The 18,161-nt window shown below is 42.1% G+C and overlaps 1 protein-coding gene across 4 annotated transcripts in view; it reads left to right on the top strand.

The window, feature by feature from the left end:
* The window catches only part of srbd1 (S1 RNA binding domain 1), a 74,509-nt gene that overhangs the window by 230 nt on the left and 56,118 nt on the right, over positions 1–18,161 (top strand). For all 4 annotated transcript variants that reach the window (XM_029175877.3, XM_055502661.1, XM_055502660.1 and 1 more), the window contains exons 2-16: positions 331–395; positions 486–864; positions 955–1,185; positions 1,285–1,451; positions 1,726–1,843; positions 1,979–2,117; positions 2,362–2,458; positions 2,667–2,853; positions 6,846–6,949; positions 7,346–7,453; positions 7,527–7,684; positions 7,803–7,893; positions 8,005–8,112; positions 14,787–14,878; positions 16,467–16,549. In XM_029175877.3, the coding sequence (XP_029031710.1) occupies positions 331–395; positions 486–864; positions 955–1,185; positions 1,285–1,451; positions 1,726–1,843; positions 1,979–2,117; positions 2,362–2,458; positions 2,667–2,853; positions 6,846–6,949; positions 7,346–7,453; positions 7,527–7,684; positions 7,803–7,893; positions 8,005–8,112; positions 14,787–14,878; positions 16,467–16,549 (2,127 nt within the window). The remainder of the gene's footprint in view (positions 1–330; positions 396–485; positions 865–954; positions 1,186–1,284; positions 1,452–1,725; positions 1,844–1,978; positions 2,118–2,361; positions 2,459–2,666; positions 2,854–6,845; positions 6,950–7,345; positions 7,454–7,526; positions 7,685–7,802; positions 7,894–8,004; positions 8,113–14,786; positions 14,879–16,466; positions 16,550–18,161) is intronic.

Genomic DNA, 18,161 nt, shown 5'->3' with positions numbered 1-18,161 from the left:
ACGGCGTCATCTCAAAGCGCCAAATTTGAATTAGAAGCTAACTCAAGTTTATTTAAGCTAGCTTGGGAGTCTTCGCTAATTAATTGGCAAATACCACATTTGACTGTGTTTTGGATTGAATGACGCTGACTTGGGACTCTATCTTCCACCTTAAAAGTGTCGTCAGGAGACTGTCTAGCCTGACATTATTGGTCTTAGCTGTTATTACACTTGTGAGCACGCAGTAATGTTACTCTGTAAAATACTGAATTACAGGTGAGCTCACATCAGAGCGAATGTTCTCTGTAGTCATCTAAGTCATGTAATGCTGTCATTAACGTTTTCTTAAAGATGATTCGACGACCGCGACAAACAGCTGCAAAAGCTGTCAACTACAGAAATGAAGAATCTGACTTGTAAGGGATTAAAACATTTTAATATACATAATTCTTTACTGTATAACTATAGGTTACAGGGTTTTAAACATTGTCCTGCTTCATCTTAAGATTCGATAGTTGTGAGGAAGGTGAGGAATGGAAGCCACCAGAGCCAAAGCAGAAAGCCCCCGGGAGGATCACGAGAGCTCCTGCAGCGGGGGAGAAAAAAACAGCTGCTAAGAGACCTGCGAAGGAACCGAAGGAACCAAAGGCACCTAAAGAACCCAAAGTCCCCAAAGTAACAAGAGTTCCTAAGCCAAGGGCACCTCGGAAGTGTCCAAAAACAGAGGGCGTTAAATGTGTGAAAGACTCAAAGGTGTCTGTCCTGCCTGCAACCAAGAGAAAGAATTTAGATGAAGACAATAAGCATGAAATTGTTAAACATTCTGAGTTTCCAGTGGAAGGCAAGACTGAAAACAGTGCAACAAGTATTAAAATGAAGGAGGAGGTAAGACACATTCTATGACTCTGTTGTTTATTGTTGAATCTATTGTCTCTCTTGTTGCCATTTTGAATTGTTCATCTTTTTTTCTTGTAGAGGGTGTCATTCTTTGTGTCTGAACCCATTGGGGCACATGAGGGGCCATCAATAGCTCTTGATGGGCTAAGACCAAAGAAAGAAGAGGTGGAGGAGGATTTCAGATTTGATGAGCCTTGTCTGAAGAAACAGAAAACCAGTGATACCAGATTAGGACATACAAGTGCTTTACCGTCATCAGAAGCACAGACTCTAAGGAATGATCTCAATATGAACTGGGATTTGATAGAGGTAATGTTGCCACAATATTGCCATTGGCAGAAATTCACAAATTTTCATTCACCCAATAGTAGATGTAGATTTTGTATATGTGCATTTGTCTCCCTTCAGGTACTGTCCACTCTGACGTGTGTGGAACCATGGGTCTGTGCTAATATCACTATGTTGCTTCGTGAGGAGAACACAGTGCCGTTCATGGTGCGGTATCGCAAAGAGATGATTAACCACATGGATGCTGATGCTGTTCGAGATGTCCAGCTGGTATATGAGGAGTTATGGTATGCAAGTGAAATTATTAATGAAACTGTGACAGTATTACATATAATTCCTGGCTTTATACACGTTTTTCATATTGCAGTGGTAGTTGAGCATATACAACATTGCCCACTAGATGGTGGTAGTGTTTAGGCATTAAGGCCTGAAATCTGTTTTACGTAAGTGTATATAGGCCTATGTGTGACTTCACCCTGGGTACTATTTGTGTGGTATAATCTAACACTAATGTTTGAGTGTGTGTATTTATTGTTGTTTTGTGTTCTTATTTTGCTGCAGTGTTCTTTCTAAGAAGACCCAGTCTGTGATTAATACTATGAGGAAGGATGGTGTTTTAACAGCTGAGTTAGAACAAAACCTGAGGAGCTGCAGATCAGCTGATGAATTGGATCATGTGGTCAGAATCACATTTACATCTGCCACCTAATTCTTTAAGTTCTTAGCAAAATGTATCTACAGTTTTATTTAAATCTTGCTAACTGTTGCCCATGTATTTTAAAAACATCTCAATGTGGCACTTTTGTCTTTGTAGTATTCTCCCTACAAAAAAGGCAGCAAGCTGTCAAAGGCACGCAGGGCTAAAGAGCTTGGCCTTGAAGGAGCAGCCATTGGACTGATAGACTCACCACATACACTGGATTTAAACACATGGGTTAAACCTGGCACCAAAGGTTAGAAACAAACACACCTTGACAGAAAGCAGGACAGCAATTTAATATTTTAACATATAACCTATTTACATGCAACATGGAAGCATGAACTGACAACTACCCACCAGTTTACTTTGAAGGCTGATGAACTGATTGAACATGATGACAAACTGTCTGTCTGTCTGTCTGTCTGTCTGTCTGTCTGTCTGTCTGTCTGTCTGTCTGTCTGTCTGTCTGTCTGTCTGTCTGTCTGTCTGTCTGTCAGGTCTGTCGTCGGTGGAAGAAGTGGCTACAGGTGTGGAACATATCCTAGCTGATATGATTGCCAAAGACCCTGAAACGCTCACCTATGTGAAAACACTGTAAGAACATCACATATGCTTTTAATTTTTTATTAAACAATTTCTGAAGATGATTGATAACTTTGAATGAATATGAATATTCCTATCCATTTGATGCATTGCATTTTCCCTTTCTGGTTGTCTTTCTACTTTTGTGTGTATTTCCTACTGGGGGTCATGTTATCTTTTGCTTAAAACCCTCAGTTTCTCCTCCCTGTTTTGGTGTCAGGTGTGAAAACAGCTTTGTGACCATCCAGTCCGCTGTGTCTAAGTCAGCTCTAAAAGAAAAGGAGCAGGAGAAGTCAGAGGAAGGCCACAAACAAGCAGGGCCACATCACAACAAAAACAAGGATGTCGACAAGTTCCATCTCTACTTTGACTTCACTTGCAACATTCAACGGATCCAGCCCCATCAGGTAGTCTTAGTAAATATCTTTTTAATTGCACATCCATGCACAAGATTCCCTATGGCCACAGGACATTAGATATTAAGTTGTTACAGTACATCTATGACTGTCAACAAAATACTTAAAAATGTAATAATAAGAAAAATCACATTTAATGTGAAAAAAAATTGCACACAATAAATAACTGATATTCAATAAAAGCAGGACTGCTGTAGTCTACCTGCAAATTCATTGTCTTGACCTTGGTTGCTGCATTTCATAAAGTAATGACACACCAGTCTCATCCAACACTGATTAGGACTTAGTCCAAAAAGGCTATAGTTCCAATACAATAATCTTTATTCACCTTTTTTTTATTTTAAATGCAATAGTGCTGACTCCTATTCCTGTGTGGGCTTGTACCGTATATAATATAAAAAATAACAGAGTTCTAAACTATATTGTCTGTTTTAACTTGTTGGACACACACACACACACACACACACACACACACACACACACACACACACACACACACACACACACACACACAAACCTTGTTTGTGTTGTTTGTTGTTTCTGTCAGCTTGAATGCTAACCATGTCAGGCCCAGTTAGCCTTGTCTGCTCCTCCGCTCTCACCCCTCCTGGACCCTGTTTGTCTCCTCTGCTCCCCCTATGTCACTGTAGTGACTGGTAGGTTACTCAGATGGTCCTGGGCCTCATGTGTCACCACAGCTTCCATCAACCGCTGCCTCATTGCCACACCACACTCTCTGGCATCCACGCTCTGCCCTGCAGTCACACAATTACATACACATACATGCATGCATACACACTTGCTCACACTCACACACACACACACACACACACACACACACACGCACACCCTGCAAGTCCCCTCATTCTCTCCTCTCAACATATGTGACGTGTCCCCTGCCGACATGCCATTGGATTAGGACACTTTGATTGACAGGCACTCTCCTGTAGTGACAGCTACTGGTGCTGGGCCCACAGGCAGATGGAAAGATGGAGTGGGGGCGGTAAAAGGAGGTGCGTATGTCACTTATCTCTCTTGCACCGCTTTGATCTGCCTCACTCCGTTTTCTGACTAAACCGCAGCCCTCCACGCCCCACCTCCCCTTTCCCTGCTCCTTCCCTATGCATGTGAGGCCTTTAATTCGATGACTCGCCTTTGTCAGGGAGCGTTAATCCACAGGCTGCGAGCCTGCTGTCGGATTCAGGCTAAAATGAACCTTTTCTAGCCGTCAAGTTGGCGAGAAGGGGAAGCAGGTGGGAGATGTGTTTTGACAGGAGGCATGTGTGTGAGCACACACTTGCCCTGACGCCTAAAATCTTATTTAAAAACTCAGCTCTGGTGGTTTGTTAAGGGAATATGAAGGAAGCAACAGTTCAGGGAAACGCAAATGTAGACAAGACGTCCAAAGTCAAATGTGTTTCAGATAAAACAGATTGAAGGCTTAAAATCTTTAACATGAACAGACTTTACAGCTTCAAATCCACTCATTTGAATTAAATTCATGAAGCTTTAATTAGAAATAATTTTTAATTGACCTGTTGATTCCTGTGATTAAAAAAAATGTGAAAATGAACTCTCTTTTCAGATTTTGTTTTTTTGCTTGTAATAGCAGGAGGCTGGTTGGTGCAGTGGTTCTTGGTTTGCATGTTGTTTGCGTGGGGTGTTTCGGGATCCAAATCCATGCGGTTCGGTTAATAGGACACTATAAATGGCATGTGTGAGTAAGTTCCCGTCTGTGTATGGACTTGATGTGATGAACTAGCGACCTGTCCAGGGTGTGCCCACATGACAGCTGGGATAGGCTCCAGCGTGCCCACAACCCCTAAGAGGATGGAGCGATTCAGATGAGTGACTGACTCTAATAGTCACAAGTGTAATTGAAATTAATTAGTTTTTGTTATTTTTTTTTCTTAACTTAGAAATTTCCCTGTATTAAAATATTTCCTATAATATGGAAATGTCATTCTGCACAGTGTAGCAGTGTTTGTATGTTCAACTTTGATGTTGCTGTATAGAAAGTTGTGTTATTTGTCACGTCTTAAAGCATAAGCCTTGTGACAGTTCTAGTTGAGAAGCTTAGCTCACATTTAATTTTGTCAGATTTGATCTGAGGCCTTCTTGGAAGAGTATGCTTTTACCTTGTAGCTATTATCAGCCGGTGCGGTCGTGAGTGTGCCATGATGGATTTGTTGAATGCGCAGTGGCATAGTTTTAATGCGATTTGTGTTGTGATCAAATGGTGTTTAGCGCTCATGTCTGGGGCTTTGCCTGCAGAGGGTTATGGGTAAATGGAACTGTTTAATCAATTTCCAACTGTTTTGTGATGAAGTGCTGGGTGGCTTTATATTCACTGTAAACATTCACACAATTATGTTAAAGTGCTAAATCTGATTCGAAAAATTATTAAGTAAAACGTCTTTTTTAAATTAAATATTAAGCTATTTTTGTACTAGTACCTTTAGTATTAGTCGCTTTGTAGAGGAAGTGTGAACACCTATGTCTGTCTGAGCCAGTGTGTGCGTATCCGCTGTGAATCTGCTAGTGTTGCATGTTGTGTCTGTTTATTTATCCTTCATATGCTGGATGAATAGATGTGTTGATGACAGTATTCCTCTAAAGAAAGGGTGAGAGAGACAGGGAGACAGATAGAGAGAGGATTGTCGTTGGCTTGCTGCCCTGCCTCCGGGGCTGGTGTGAACACGGAAGCACGTTCAGAAAAGACAGTCTGTCTGATCTTGTCAGGATTTGGCGAGTACTTGGCTACCTGTCACCCCCTAGCCCATCTAACACGCAAACACGTACCTCTTCCTCTGTCTCAAATCACCCTCATGTTAGGATTATTCTCCGTGTCCCACAAGTGACCCCAGTCAGTTAAAATGGAGCGACCCATAGACAGACACCAGGGTGTTTATTATAAGCAATCGGGAGAAAACTACTGTGAAGTAATGAACAAGACAACAACTACAACTGCATCTGTTAGATTGAAATTCATACACAAAATAGCTCCATGTGGCTCAATGAGCTGATGGCAGAAGCATCATTAGCGCTGTAAACAAAAACAAACCAACAGGCACTGACATCATGAACCCCCACAGAGCAACAAGACGTTTTCAGGAGGAATATTGAAGCACAGTAAGATAAAGGCCAAGTTGGATTTTGCTGAAATGTAGAGCAAAAAAGTTCAAGGCTTTGATGATGATAGTTTTAGAAACTGTGAGCGTCGCAGCCGAGGGCAGAAATGTGCCAACAGAGGGAAAACTGAGGTTTCGTCGTAATTCAAGCAAGTTTGCTGCATTAATTTGTGCTTCTGTTAGGCCATTAGCCGCGTTTTCTATTTTGATCTTTGTGTGTGCGCTGCAGCGCGCTGAGGGTGCTGCTGAGTGGTAACAGTTGTGGCATGATGTGGGCGGGGGGGGGCAGGCCTCGCGGTCTCGGCGCTGATGGTGGCGTAGTGGTGGCATTTGTCAACTCGCTTCTTCCGCTTGGGCTGCAGATTGACATCTTGTTTCTTGGCCCTGTTCTGTAGCGAGCTAAAGGTTCCCCGCTGAAAAGGTCAGACACTTACTACTGTTTGCTTAACAGCATGTAACGGTTCCTCTAAGCGGGGGGCAACACAGCAAACTTGGCCACAGGATACACTTGTAGGCTCATTACTTTTACACGTGTGTAAGGAGTTAAAGGATTTGCTTTCAGCACTTCGGTGAAGAGGTTTGAGCCTGTGACGTTTACACACATTGTGTTTATAAGAAAAATGATTTCTTCAGATTGACAAATGTTTAACCCATAATTTGTGACACAGTTTAACTGTCATTTTGTCATTTTATTAGGTTTCAAAATTTCCCACATCTTCTCGCAAACTCCCCTTCTTATTATTACATTTCTCTTGCTTGTGTTTTTTGTTGGACTGATTGCGACTCATTATTGATTGATAATTTTGTAATTCTTTACACTACTAACATTACTGTTATTGCATTTGTGTACAGACCCTGGCTATTAACCGAGGGGAGAGTCTGAAGATTCTGACAGTGAAGGTGAACATTCCGGACAGGGTGAAGAATGACTTCATCAAGTGGTGCATAAACAACAGGTCAAAAAACTGAATAATACACAAATAACTGTACAGAGACAGACAACATAATCTAATAGTTTATTTTATAAAAGTCCTACAAAGCCTGATGAATACAGGTTTATGTGCACAGGTTGCTGATTTTGGGTTAGTGCTACACCTACTGGTTGAGGGTGTGACTTGAGCAAAACACTCCTGAGTCTGTTAGTCAGTAAAGGCTTTACATGAATGAGCACATGAATCTTACTTAAAAAAAAAAAAATTCTATATTTAATCATTTGGACATTTAAAGTATTTGAATGTATATCTGGTGTACTGCACAATGAGCAATCTGGATAAAATGTAATCCTTTTGCAGATTATGGACAGTCACATTATAAATGGAAATTATGAAAGATGATTCTGCTGTTTAATGCAGGTGGAGGACGAAGACATTTGCAAGAGATGAGATCCGTTTAATCATCAAGAATGCAGTAGAGGACTCCTATAAAAGGCTTATCCTGCCTTTCCTCACTAGGGGTTACAGGTGTGTGTGCGTGCACGTGTGTATGTGTGTGTGTGAGTCCCAATCCTCACTCTTTCTTGTATTCCCCCTGTAGAACCAAGCTGACAGCTGCAGCGGAGAAGCAGTCAATTGTCATGTTTGTGCAGAACCTCCGCCGGCGTCTGCTGGTGTGTCCAGTCAGGGGCTGTGTCCTCCTGGGGGTAGACCCTGGCTTTAGACACGGCTGTAAGCTGGCATTCCTCTCCCCTACTAGTAAGTGACTTGGGTGTACAGGTGAAGCATAGTACAAGCACAGATTTGATGACCAACACTACACTATACCTTCTCTCTGACTTTGTCCCTTTGTTTGTCTTAATCCCTTTACTCACAGGTCAAATCCTCCATACTGATGTCGTTTACCTGCATAATTCACGCCAGCAAAAAGAAGCAGAAAAACTGCGCCAGCTAATCGCAAAATACAGGTACTTGTGAATGCATCTAAATAATCACTGTTGATGCTTTTAGGTGAACTTTGTTCTTCATATTTGCTTTATTTGACACTATGCCTGTCTTCATCCTCATGTTTGTACTAGCTGTACCAAAGTTGTGATTGGCAATGGGACAGCTTGCCGTGAAACAGAGTCCTTTTTTGCTGACCTCATCTCCAGGCGCTTTTTTCACCCCTTGGATGTGTCCTACTGGTAAGGTCTTACATCAAGTGCATGTTACAATTAAAATAAGCAGCTATAGAGAATTAACACAACACACAGGTTATTATTTTCTCTTTTGGAGTTGATACTGGTAGCTAGACTGACATGTCTGTGACCCTGCTGCCAAATTAGTAATATCTGGATTAATGTTGGCCTCAAATGTGCCATTTTGATCAAAGCAGGGTTGAAAGAGTGATGGTTGTTGCTCTTACTCCCCTGCTGACTGACCCCCAGGTGACCCTGAGCTGCCATTAGGGAAACCTCATTATCATAGCCACAAGGATGATGGCAGTGACAGAGAGGAGCTATATAGCATCAGGAACAGCAAGGGGTCGTGGTGCTTGCTGTGACCCTGCTGCTGCTGTGATTAATTGACCCAGTTTCTGCTGCGCTTTGCACATTTCTATAGGTTCAAGCGTTTGTCAGCTGTCCTTACATCCGAGTAGGTTTAAATAGATTTTGATTGACAGGTGAAGTATTACAGGCACACAAAGTATATATACAATGACAATAAATGACAATAAATCTATTGAAACACACTAAGCTGGTTTAGTAACTTTAGATTCACAGAAATATGTCTAAATGAAAGACAAGATGAGTCCCTTGTTAAGTGTGGCTGCGTGGCTCCAGTCAGATCTGGACTCTGACCACTGGAAATTAAAGAGCACATGTGCATGTATAGGGACATAGGACCTCTCCTCTCCCCTTCACAGTGCTCTGGTTCATTAAAGACCTCAGCCTCATTTACTCCGTCTGCTTCCCGTCTCCCTGTGAGCATTCATTGTGTCACCACCCCCGCCCTTCTCCTCCCTTTTTTTTCCTCCACCCGCCTGTCTCTCTCTGTGTTTGCTTCTGCCTCAGTGCTCAGCTGGAATGACAGCCAGAAATGGCAGCCTGCAGGACATCCTTACTTTGTTTGTGTGTCTGCACTTTTCAGTGCCTTAGTCCAATTTACGTAGACTAAGTCACCTTTTTCAAGTTTCCCCAAATGTATTAAATAAAATGTTTAGTTTTTAATACAAAGTATGCATAGGACAAATAATAAATACGATATATTGCATGAATAGTTTAAAATACTATTTCAATGAAAAAATAAACAATGTTGGTTGCTGCAGAGACTGTATAGTATACCATACAATTGTCTTCTTTAGCTTTGAGCATAACCAGTACAATCTCTGCGTAACCACCTCTCAACAGCTTCTGACATAATAGTCTCTTTACCTTTTCTATTGTCCGTGCTAAGGGATGAATAAATCTCCAGAATCAGCTCTTCAGCCATCTATTAGATTTACAAAGTGACCCCACATGATTAAACCAGAACAATGAGTCTATGAATGACCAGCATCCTGCAGGACATTATACTGCATGAGGTATTATTTAGCTGACAAGATTTGTCTCAACCAGTGATGGGCCCACTGAATGCGCATGCAGGTTATTTTCCATAAAGCTGTTTCCTCCAGTAGTTTAAAAAAAAAATCATCCGTTTGTGACTATTTAATAAAACACACATATTTTTAGGTTGCATGCATGTGTGTTATGTATATGCAAAAAAAAAAAAATTCCTTTCTGATTGCCCGGTTGTCATTAACCTCTACTCGTGTGTGTGTGTGTGTGTGTGTGTGTGTGTGTGTGTGTGTGTGTGTGTGTGTGTGTGTGTGTGTGTGTGTGTGTGTGTGTGTGTGTGTGTGTGTGTGTGTGTGTGTGTGTGTGTGTGTGTGTGTGTGTGTGTGTGTGTGTGTGTGTGTGTGTTTTTCTCTGGCTTCTTGACAGACCAATGAAGCGTGACCTTGTCTGTCATTGTACTTTAGCACTGACTGGTAGAGCACGCAGGCTTTGTCAAAGCTTGTAAGAGCGCTTAGCAATTGTGTATGTGTATATGTGTGTGGGGCTTATACTGGAGGGTTTTGGTGACACATAGTGGTCTGTGTCATCATTGTCAGCCTGTGTGATATTTTTGTGAGTGGAACTGATTGGCAGGGAAAGCAATCACTGACACAATGTTACTTTTATATTTATTAAATCTTGAGTTTTTGAGGTTATTCACCCCACAAGAAAAATTTATGAAATGGGGTGTTTGTGCATTCGAAGTTCTTTAAACACTGTTTAAGTTGTTGACAGCCTCTGCCAGTCAGGCTTTAGCAAGTTGTCTGAGACTAAAATTGCATAGTGTAACTTTTATTTCAACATCCATCCATCGTTCACTCATCCATTTTCAACCACAATATCCAGTTCCAAGCTGTGCATTTCACCATCTTTTCCTCCTGATCTTGTTCGACTGGGGTTTATGCAATGTACTTCTAGAGGGTTTCCTGATGAATTGTGCAGTATTACAGTATATTTAAATCAATGTTACAATAACACACCTATTATATCATAATAAACTTAATTGGACAGTTTATTGTTTGCTACAGTTAACACTCTAAATGCAGAGTTGTTTGTGTATCTTGTCTTTGCCCAATATTGTTTTGTAACTGGTAGAGTGGTGCACTGACCCACAGATGTACTTCTAGTAAGACCTTGGTCGCCTTGCCCATAAGCGCACGCCTGTTGGGATGAGATCATTACACTGGCTAGCTGATGGACCTGGAGGACAGCGGCGTGGACTGTATTTATGACTACGCGTGGTTGCGGGTATGTGTATCCGCTGTCATGTTCTGTGTCCAGGCATGCTCCCAGGGCCAGACTGAGTGAGTGATGAACATGCAGTGGCAGGGCCAATGATGACAGGGTGGGATCCAAGCTCTCAGGCCTCACTGTAGGTATCGGTGTAAAAAGAAGGAAGTGCAGAGGGACACATGGGTTTAGAGGCATGGAAAGGACCCAGCCTGATTTGAATGTGCAAAGGTTTCTCTTGTGACATAATCCTTGTTGGAGGTAGTGATGGTAATATTTAACACATTTAGTGAATGATAATTATAATTATGACATTATTTATCTTGATATTACAAACACACATGACAAACCGACACATTTACAGACTGGTCATTGGTAGATTCACCTGCTAACTGATGGTGGAAGAGGATAGTAGCATGAAACGGTGGTGCTTCAGGCTCCATGTGTGGGGAACCTTTGGCATTCCCAGGTGCTGGGCTGTGAATGTCTGCCAGCCTCGTCTGTATCAGCCACAGCTCCCTCTCCCATCCCATAATGCCTCACTGGTGGTCAGCCTCTGTCCCTTCTTTCCTTCCCTCCTTCTGCCAAGCCTCCATGCCACCATCCCCTAGGGTTCCACTGCTGGACTCTGTGTGATGAACATGTGTGACATGCCATGTGTTTATTTGTTATGTGTGTGTGCGTGCGTGCACAAACGCTGGTGTGTATGTGGTTGTTCATGACACGGGTGCAACCCGTTCCTGCTGCCAGATTGACGTGAGTGTCTGTGAGGCTTTGCTCTTTTCAGATGTGCCTCAGCCTGGCAGTTGGAGTTTATGCGTGTGCGTGTGCCTGCCTGCCTTCTAGCGCCTCGCTGGAGACTGACGGACCCTGACACCTGCCATTTGAACGCTTTTCTCTGTGAGAAATGTCATCGTCCTCAGACCCTGTGTCTGTGTGTGTCTGTGTGTGTCTGTGTGTGTCTGTGTGTGTCTGTGTGTGTCTGTGTGTGTGACAGAGAGAGAGAGAAAGAGATGGCGCTTCCCTCAAATTTGCTCCCCGAGGTCAGGCTTTGCAGCTGACTGAACAATAGACCCAAGCTGTTTGAGTAGGTGGGACAGAGAAACTTGTGTGTGTGTGTGTTACAGGAATTTATTTGTGACTGATAATTTAATTTGTGACATCACAAAGGGGGGCATGTTGTGGGCACACCTGGCACAAAGACGATGACTATGCAAGTACATGCATGTACATGTACATGTCATGTGTATTATATATTTTTTCTAAAGTGTCCATGTCTAATGAGGCCTTTTTCTATTTCTTAACCTTTTTTTGTGTTGGACATACAGTTTCACTAAACCTTGAAATTTTACCAAATTGTAGTGGAACAATGTTGTTTAATGTGTGAAGTTGATATAATTTTTTTTTTTTTTTTTTTTTTTAAATCTGAAATCTGTTCCAGACATGTTCTTGATGTTGTGAGTGTGGTTGACCCCCCCCCCCCCCCCCCCCCCCCCCCCACACACACACACACACACACACCCTCTTCCTCCCTTTCCTGTCCTCTGTATCAGATTAGTTGATGATATCAATGCCCCCCTTTTTTTTCTGACTGACCTAATGAGCAGTTTTTAATTTAGAACATGCCTGTGTGCGCCAGAAGGCTGTGATGAGGTATCAAAGTGTGTATCCATCTCGTCCAGCACTGGCTTTCTTGAGGGGCAGCAGGGGTCCAGTCGTGATCTGTGTGGTTGTGTGTCAGGCCCAAGGGTGTGTCTCAAAGACCAGTAGAGGAACAGATTGGTGACTTTGCCCCAGGATGGTACAAAGCCACAGAAGGCCTGTGTTTGTATGTAGAGAGGGGGCTAAAAGAGAGTGATTAAAAGACGTTGAGCCCTTTCCACCAAGAGGCGAGCACTGACTGACTGACTGTGTGTGTGTGTGTGTGTGTGTGTGTGTGTGTGTGTGTGTGTGTGTGTGTGTGTGTGTGTGTGTGTGTGTGTGTGTGTGTGTGTGTGTGTGTGTGTGTGTGTGTGTGTGTGTGTGTGTGTGTGTGTGTGTGTGTGTGTGTGTCCATCTTTTGACCGTCCGCCCATTTAGAGCAACATTCTGTTTTCTGCCATGTTGACGGCCTCACTGTGGCGACAGCAATGCACGCCATGTGAATGAGGGCTCAAAGCTGTATCCATGACAGTGCTGTTACCCAGCTGCCCCAGCGGCAGCCTTAATTAAGTTAGACATGATAGGGATTGGTGGCCTCCATTTCTTTTCTGCCCGGATTCTCTATTTATCATTCCGTGTCCTTAGTGATTTATTTTCATGGTCTTACTTTTGTCAACCTCATCTGCTCTATTGTCTCTTTTCTTCCTTTTTTTCTTGGAACAAAAATAGTTAAGTAGTTGCTGCTCCTTCACTTGACCTGAACCTGAACTCTTTGTCCTATTGTTGGCCAATGATAGTGAAGAATGATTAGAGGTGTGTGTTTTGTAACATCAAAGTCGAGTGCATGTTTAAAAAAAAAAAAAAAAAAAAAAAAGAATATACATTTCCAGTATTTCTTTCACTTAATTTAAATTGTGTCTGTTTGTCTGTGTGTGTTTGAGAGGTTAATAGCCAGTTCTGCTTTGGTCCGTCTTGAAGGTCATGTGCCAGTGCTCGTTAGTAGCGTCACCATGGCGATATGTCAGCTGTCAGCAGATGGATAGGGAGCTGACAAACAGTGATTGGGGCAGAGGAAAGGATAAATAGAGGATGGGAAGGAGGGACAGAGGACAAGTTCATTTAGATGTGATTGTCATCAGAAGGCCACTGCCACTCCTCATTAACAAGATTCTTATAATTGGCAAGGTTGCTGTGGCAAGGACCTGTGTGTGTGTGTGTGTGTGTGTGTGTGTGTGTGTGTGTGTGTGTGTGTGTGTGTGTGTGTGTGTGTGTGTGTGTGTGTGTGTGTGTGTGTGTGTGTGTGTGTGTGTGTGTGTGTGTGTGTGTGTGTTTGGACAAAGGGGAGGGGCTGACCCTCTCATCATACTGGTCAGCCCTGAGGAAAAAGCCCCCCATTCTTCCTTCAGTCATCCTTCTCTCTCCATCCACCCTGAGAGAACAGAAGGCCTAAACAACATGACAGCTTCAGTTGTATGTCAACAACATTAACACGAGTATCAGTGGCTTCGTTGTACCACTATCCTGTCTCTGTGGTGATGGATTGTAAGCAGCCCACTGAATACGTTAACATGGAGAACGGTTGCTTTATTTCATCAGCTTATTGTGAAAAGCATCAAAATACTTTATTTTACATTCGATAGATGAAATTTGCATTAGTTATTATGTTTTTATCTTTAATCACACACACTGAATACAGTATATTTCAGTTAGAGTTTGGCCAAAACTGTAAGCTATTCTTTTACGTAATTAGCTGTTTTACACAGGGAACTGTTTGAATGTCTTTTGGTTGACTACAGAGAAGCAATGATATGTATACAAATACTGCTGGTCTCGGCAGAAACACACACCTGTCAATTCAGCAACTGCGCTTATATTTCTACCTGGAATTTTTGGTTCACTTTAGTGTTTACCTTTTTCCTCTGTTAAAAAACAGTAGATTTCAGCAGTCGGACTGTGGGAACCTTTAACTCAATACAGAGAACATGTTCAATTCTACGAAGAAAAGACAAACCCACATCCTCTGTTCTGAGCAAGAAGATTATATCTATATGTGTAAACAATATAAAACCTGAAGGAAATTATAGTCCTCAGGAGGCATCAAAGTCACGTCACATAGTGAGAGTCGTATTTGTAGCTGTATCTCTTTGCTCACACAGTCGAGCTTTGTGCAAAGATTGCCCATGAGGACGTCATTTACTAAGCAATAGCAGTACACCACAGTAATCTGTAGATGGCAGTGGTGTCACATAAATCGAAGGTTAGACATTCTTCCATTCACATAGATTACAGAGAGAGTACAATTATTTTGCCTGAGTCGAGTTAATATGCTTAGTTATCGACCTGCTCTAATAATCCTTATGTTTTCTCTCTGTCCTCTTTTACCCAACCTTCTTTTATCTTTCCTTCTGCAGTATAACCAACGAAGCTGGAGCATCCATCTACAGTGTTAGTCCTGAGGCAGTGAAAGAGATGCCAGACTTGGACCCTAACCTCAGGAGTGCAGGTAACCAGCTAACTCAGTCAGTTTGTTGATAAATTAGTCGTGACTGGGCTAGTCCTCATGGGTTTCCCTCAGTCAGCAGTGCTGAGAGCTACAGAGTCATCTTAATATCTGTAATAAACGCCATGAGAAATGCACAGTGTTTGACTTTGGGAGGTTTTAAAAAAAGGAGGCATGCACAAGGACGGTATTTAATTGTGCTTGAATGTTGGAAGATCCAGAGACACCTAGTGGTGATGGACAATGTTTTTTGCTTTCAATTCACTTTTCTTTGGTGTGAGACAGAGCAGAGTGATTATAAACATAAATTATCTTAAAAAGTTGCAGTGAAGTAAGTTGAACAGTCTTGATCAAAGTTTTTACTTTGAACTACACGGCAGAAACACTGCAGCAACGTTTTTCCCATGACACAGGAATGCGGCATGTCACATTTTTCCCTTTCTTCTCAGTCATGTGTCTGAATGGTGTATTCTTCTCGTTATTTTTTGCAGTTTTGTAGTATTGGATTCATAAACTTTCAGTAAGTGCTGGAGAGTTATGCTGGATTCCCTTTACAGATCTGCTCCGCTTTGAGCGAGAGAAGGAAAGACCCAAAGACAGAATAGATGGAAAGATTATTGGAGACTTTTGGTGGTGTACTGAGCAAGGCCAGGGTTGAAACTCCATCCCTGTCTAAATATTATCTCAGGCAGCAGCCTCCCATCGCAGCCAGAGGAGAGGAGAACCATTGATTCCAGACATACTCCCTCTATTACATTCCACCCCATCTTTCGCTTTGTCTCTCTGTTCCGCCTTGAAGATCTAAGCCTGATGCGTGTTATGCAGCACACTTCAGTACTGACCATGAAAATTAAACATACACATGATTTTCACGAAATGACAAACCGTAGCTTCTAATTTATGAATTGGCTTTTACAGTCACGAATCTGTGTCAAGACAATATTTAAAGACAAGAAGAGTAATAGGTGTAAACAGAGCTTGGATGTCATTGTTTTTTTACCAGGATGTGAATGTGAACACTTGTTGGGTTGTGTAATTCTTTCCTTCTCAGTTTTTGTGTGTGTTGGGGAGGTGATGTCATGTATTATGGTGTGTATGCGATTAAGGTTGTTTGTAATTTTTCTCCTTGTCACTAGACCCTGCCAGCAGAATCATGGAAAAGACATTTGGCTGCATGTGCAGGGGCTGGATGAAGCCTTACAGACTCATTTGTTAAAAGCAAGCCCCTGCTTTGGGCTTTGTGTTTATTTGTATGCATGGGTGTGGTTCAATTAGTGATTTTAAAGGTTCATGGTTCAAGGTTCTAGCATTCATCAGGAGGCCAAATGACAGGTGCAGCCACTCTAGCTGAAAGCCAGTCTTACTTAATATTACTGAGGTGGAAGAAAGTCAATTAGGTTTGGCCTGCCCTCAGGCCAGCGCTGTAAAATGCAGATCATTTGCATACTCCGTAATTAAAATATGATGCATTTGCATATTCAATAACTGTTATTCAAAAACACAAACCATAGAATCTCACGAGACATAGAATCTAATGTTTGGACCTCCTGCGTGTGTGCGTGTGTGTGCGTGTGTGTGTGTGTGTAAACAGTGTCTATTGGAAGACGAGTCCAAGATCCGCTGGCTGAGCTCGTAAAGATTGATCCTAAACACATAGGCATTGGAACGTACCAGGTAAGAACCTATGTTCATTTTGAGATGCTCCTTAAGTAGCACAATAAGTAGTTGCTGATCTGATCAGGCTAATTTTTCCTACACAGAACCAAAATGCTTTTGCGTTTAGAACATTTAAGGTGGTTTTCAATCTGATCATGCCAAACAGTATGTGTGTTTCTGTTTGTTGCTAATTAATATTTTTAGTTGGGTCTCTAGGCATAAATAGATAAATACAGTTGAACAAGTTGTGAGATGAAAGACAAGAAGAGGAATTTCATAAACTTGCATAAGCCTATGTCAACATATATATGTTGATGGATCTTGCAGATTCAGTTGATTGATATTGGGCATGATGTTTGTCTTACAGTATGTGCTTCCTGGTTCCCCTGCATGTGCCTGGAAGTATTTGTACTGTATTAGATTCTGTATATGCCTTTGTGCCTTTATTTGATCCTGCTATTAATATGTTAAATCTGTCTTTAAGTGGTAGACTGTGAAGAGATAATAGTGACATAGACAAATGACTATCACACCTGTTATTTAATAGGGCAACCAATTGTGACAGACAGATGATAGATTTAACAGACTAAATAAATAATAAATAATACTAATAAATCATCCCTTACAGTTATATATGTATTACACTCTATTTAACACATGACACTTTGTGCTAAAAAGAAACTTTTACTAGATTTGGCTGCCAGAGCATCCCTGTCAGTGCCAACAAAAAAGAGGATCTAGGAATAGTCTTATTGAATAACCATGCATATGTTGAAGGAGAGGGGTTAAAAAGGACAGCAGAGGGTGACAAAAGTCAAAGGAAACACAGGCTAAACAACTGAAGGTTAACGGGGGAAATATGGAGATTTTAAAGAGACAGGAGGAGGTCTTGTGTGGTTGAATGTGTAGGGTCACAGGCCCGTGTCTCTCATCACATCCTAACTGGGCTCTCTGGGGTGCCTGGAGTTCTGCACCTCCCGCTCTCAGATCATGTGACTAAGTCAACAAATGATAATATAACCAAGTAAATAAACTCTGAGTGCTGACAGATATGAGATGGGACATCATTCTGACCTGTGTGTGTGAGCTCACGTAAGCACACTTGTGCATGTGCTGCACTTCACATCACAAAACAGCGCTTGTGTCTGTGTGGAAGCATTGTGTTGGTTGTGTTTATGAGGCGTGTGAGAATAGTGCACTCATGCATATGTGCATTTTCTGGCACGTTCTCTTGTGCGATTCATGGCATTTTGAGCCTTCTGTTTATTGCCATTAGACCCAAAAAGCAAAAGGGCAGATGTAACTCTAGACAGCTGGCACAGCATGTTCTTTTTCTCTCTCCCTCTGCTGACCCAGTGAGTGACAGCTCAGAGAGAATGGAGGAAATGAGCTTAGGGCCTAAAAAGTGAGGCCCATTAAAATCAGATTGAACGTAACCATTGGTGTGGGAACTGCGTTTTCCACTGCAGAACCACCGTACAGGTTTTGCAGAATTCCTGCTTTAGCAGATCTGTCTGTTCGAAAGCAGAGCCAACGTTCTCTTAATTGCCTACAAAACAAAACAGGTAAATGGTTTCTGATCGCTAACAACACATGCGTGGACAAAAATGAGCTGTCTTGTCACCTTTAT

The sequence above is a fragment of the Betta splendens genome, chromosome 15 (assembly GCF_900634795.4).
Source record: "Betta splendens chromosome 15, fBetSpl5.4, whole genome shotgun sequence".
Taxonomy (NCBI): Eukaryota; Metazoa; Chordata; class Actinopteri; order Anabantiformes; family Osphronemidae; genus Betta; species Betta splendens.
The sequence above is the reverse complement of the archived record's forward strand: the minus strand, read 5'-3'. Positions and strand labels throughout refer to the sequence as shown.